This window comes from Aptenodytes forsteri, unplaced genomic scaffold (assembly GCF_000699145.1).
Source record: "Aptenodytes forsteri isolate BGI_AS27 unplaced genomic scaffold, ASM69914v1 Scaffold257, whole genome shotgun sequence".
Taxonomy (NCBI): Eukaryota; Metazoa; Chordata; class Aves; order Sphenisciformes; family Spheniscidae; genus Aptenodytes; species Aptenodytes forsteri.
The window spans coordinates 1,500,100-1,504,197 of NW_008795194.1; the positions used below are offsets into that span (position 1 = coordinate 1,500,100).

The 4,098-nt window shown below is 46.5% G+C and overlaps 1 protein-coding gene across 1 annotated transcript in view; it reads right to left on the reverse strand.

Annotated features, from left to right (window-relative positions):
- Positions 1–3,808, reverse strand: part of LOC103898332 (neurabin-1) — a 49,958-nt gene extending 46,150 nt beyond the window's left edge. The window contains exon 1 of the mRNA XM_009278581.2: positions 2,012–3,808. Within this exon, the coding sequence (XP_009276856.1) occupies positions 2,012–3,619 (1,608 nt within the window). The 5' untranslated portion in view covers positions 3,620–3,808. The remainder of the gene's footprint in view (positions 1–2,011) is intronic.
- Between the last annotated feature and the right edge of the window lie 290 nt (positions 3,809–4,098).

A 4,098-nucleotide genomic window follows, 5' to 3' on the forward strand; every position in this document is an offset into this window, starting at 1 on the left:
GGTGGATATCTGCTCCACCATTAACCTCCATGGGCTGCAGGGGGACAAGCCTGCCTCCCATGGTCTTCACCACAGGCTGCAGGGGAATCTCTGCTCCGGTGCCTGGAGCATCTCCTCCCCCTCTTTCTTCACGGACCTTGGTGTTTGCAGACTTGTTTCTCTCACATATGCTCACTGCCCTTTCTGGCTGCAATTGCTGTTGCAGAGGTTTTCCCCCCCCCCCCCATTCTTAAATATGTTATCCCAGAGGCGCTACCACTGTCGCTGATGGGCTCGGCCTTGGCCAGCGGCGGGTCTGTCTTGGAGCCAGCTGGCATTGGCTCTATCTGACATAGGGGAAGCTTCGAGCAGCTTCTCACAGAAGCCACCTCTGTAGCCCCCCGCTACCAAAACCTTGCCACGCAAACCCAACACAATAATCTGGTACAGGTTGGTTCCTGTGACTTTCAGAGGCGCAGCCGTAACTGAGCAGTGCTAGTTACCAAAAACTGAGTTTTGTCTACACGAGAGCTTCCATCACAGTTGGCACAGAGATTTCTTTGACCTAAGTCTGGCATAGACATAACAGAAAAGGCAAGAAAAGTCTGTTACAGCCACGGCTTCAGTAGGATTTCAGCAATGATCAGTAAAACCCTGCCTACAGCAGGAAACCAGCAGTCACTCAATGCACACACATTTACAGTAGACTCTACACAGCACTTTCCTCAGATACTCAGTGCACAAATGCGAGAGGAAATGGACTGATGCCCCTCCAGCTCTCTCACAGCCCTCACCAGACTCATTATGCAGTTTCCAACAGCTGCACTCTCCCCTTTAGTGCTCCAGGTCACCACTAAAGCAGCATCAACTACAAGAAAGCCGTATAAAGTCAGCCTGTCTATGGAGGGACTATAAAAAAACCCCATGCAACAAAACTCTTATTTTGCCACACCCAAAACATTTTCTGGGGTACAGCACTGGTGTGTTTAACAAACTGGGAAGTTACAGCTCTCCACTGCAGGCAGTACAGGAGTCAACAGAATTTTTGCATCCCTCTGATCAGTAAAAGTGAGTCCTGACTCCGTACGAATAAAGTGTAAGAATCATTTATTAAAGATATTTTTCATACGTGTAATAGTAGAAGAAAAATATGCTTGAGAAAGCGTGGACAGTTTTGCATTCCATCCTGGTCCGCACCTCCCAATTCTCCTCCCAAACTTTAAGAGGGACTACAATAACTGAAGTCTGCAATGAGACTATGGGTAAACACAGTTTGAGCTGTGGAGCGACTTATTTTGTGGGTATTTTTGGTGAGGGAAGATCAGACACCTAAATCTTTTTAATTTGTTAGTGTTGTAACCTACACTACTCCTCATCATCCAGTCTGCCCTGTAACTTCTACTTCCACAACTACCTAACTCCAAAATGCTCATGTTAACACTCCTACAGCATGTTCACCAAGCCAGTATTAAAAAAAAAAATTAAAAAAATTTAAAAAAAGGTTTATTATTAGAGAGAATTCTAAAATCTTAAACAGGAACCAGTCATTTGATATTTTCTCACAGTTAATTCTGAAAACAAGTCTTAAGTTGAATCTGAAGGTTTGCTATGGGTTGTGACTTTTTTTTTTTTTAAAAACTTTTGTACAAAAAGTAAAACTGAAAAAATCTTTCCTAATGCAATGCCTCAATTTTAAACAACTGAAGGCAAGTATTAGAGGTCACGTGTTTGCATCTATTCCTAAAAGTTTAGTGCTTCTGAAAATGTCCAGTAAGTAAAATCTCATGTGTTTCACTATGCTGACTATCTTATGAAGCTGCTGTGATTCAGAAATCACTTGTGACTAATTTATAGCTTCTCTCTTGTTCAGAAAATTTATAACTTCTCTCTTATTCAGTTTTGAATAAAAGCCATAAGCTTACACTTTTTTAAGGGTTTTTAGAGCTTTGAAAAAAACACCACAAAAATTTATTTCCTGGGTATTTTTGACTGCAAAACAATAAAAAAATAAAGAAAATTCAAATGTACTTACCTTGATAGGAGCTGTTGAGAACTTGACTTTTCGGTCTGGCTCAGGATCTTCCTCTTCAGAAAGTCCAGGAAACTCCTCATATTCACTGTCATACATATACTCCTCCTCCTCTCCCTCCAAAATTTCTTTGCCTTCAGGCCCTTGGTTTTCTGGCTCTGTATCCCTGTCATCAAAAGCTGCATTCTCTATTCCAAAAGCACTGAAGTTCTCGCTCTGCTTTTCCACTGCTTGCTCCTCTTCTTCAGCATCCCCTTCCTGCTCTAGAACATCCTGAACTCGTGTAACTGGACCATCTTTCACAGACATCCCATCTCTTTCTTCTTCCCGACTGGTCTTGCTGCCTTCTGTAAACTCTTCTGCCACCTCCAAGGAGTAGTCGCTCCTCTTCCCTTCCTGTACTTGACGTCGGAGCATCTGATCCTCTTGAACAACGTGATCTTTCTCTAAACCTTCTTTTTCATGCCCTGAGGTTTCATTTTGTGCAACCAGCCCTGCACAAGTCCCCTCCATAGGGGAAACCTGGGAGAGAACACTATCTGATCTCCGCTGAGCATCCTGACCAGGCGTACTGCCCACATCCCACAGGCTTCTCTCAAGTACCAGTTGCTCTCTTTTGTCTTTTCCAAGTGCCTCGCTCAGCCCATCTCCGAGGACCACAGGCACTTCAGTGGACACAGCTTTCTCTGGACATCCTTCAGCAACAGCAGATGAATCCAAACTGTGGTGGCCTCTAAAAGGGTCCTGATTTGGGGGACTATAATTTTTGGAAATTTCTTTGGATTCTTCAGTGTCGCTGTCACCCAGAAAGCTTTCCAGCCTCCTAGAAATGGGCCCTGCATTCAGGAAGGAGGATTTAGAACCACTGTTGGAATGTTGCTGCTTCAACTCCTCATTACCTTGATTTTCAACTTTCTCCAGCGCAACTGGAAGACTCGCTTCTGTATTAAAACTGAAGTGGTCCGCCACATTGCTGCAATCAGAAGCTGAACCGTGTCTCCTCTTATCCTCACTTCTTTCACATTTGCTGGGGGAATATCTGTCCACTGAGCTCCGTTGTTTTATATTTCTCTCAAACAGCTTCCTGGTCTCTGAAAATTTTTCTGCCAGGGCAACTTTGTCCAAGTCTGCCTCATCATTGCTACGGATGACCTTGTCGGCAGAAGGCACAGACAACGAATCCACAGGACTGCCGCAGGGGCTGGTACTTGTGTTAAGAAGATTATTTTTTTGGACAATGAGGAAAGATGGGCTACCTGGAGAAGGTCCGTACTCTGCTGCTGTGGCCCGGCTGGTTAATTTGGTCTCAGCAGGTGGACTGCTTTCACAAGAGGGTGTGGAAGAAGAGCCTCCCATTTGCAGAAACATATTTTTGATCTTGTGTACTCTATTGCCGTAAGTGGCAGCTCTACCTCGACTGTGTGGGTCATTTCCCCCTCCATTGGAAGAGGTGCTCAGCTTCTGATGCAAGCCTGTTTTGTTGGAAGCGTTTTCAGGATTGTTTATACCATCAAAAGAGCATTTGATAGCATGGAAATCGGATTTATAGGTATTCCGGTGTGGAGAAGCACTTCTTAAAGTCCTTTCCCCTTTGCCTTCGGTTTTCATCATTGTCAGAGAGAAAGCTCCCTTGACTCCTGAAGAAGAATGGGAAGGACAACTCCCAGGCACAAAGCTTCCACCCTCCAACACCAGGCAGAGCAGATCCCACAGAAGATCTGAACAGCAGCCTTTCACCCGGCCAGCCTCCCCACTCGCATTGAAATGGAGCGCAGGGGAGTATACGTGGAGAGAAAGAAATCACAGCGCGCAAACGGCCACATCGGGTGTTATCCCCAGTGCGGATGGCGGTATCCGGAGAGCCATCTGCAGAGAGACAGAGAGTTTTCATTAACTCGGGGCCTTGCCGGCGTGCGGCACGAATCCGAAACTCGGGGTGGGAATCGCCGCCCGAGACCTCCCCGCGGGATACCGGCGTGCGCACGAATCCGAAACTCGGGGTGGGAATCGCCGCCCGAGACCTCCCCGCGGGACATTGTGTCCGCCGGGACGCGCGGACCCAGCTGCTCCCAGCCGCCCGCCCCCCGCCC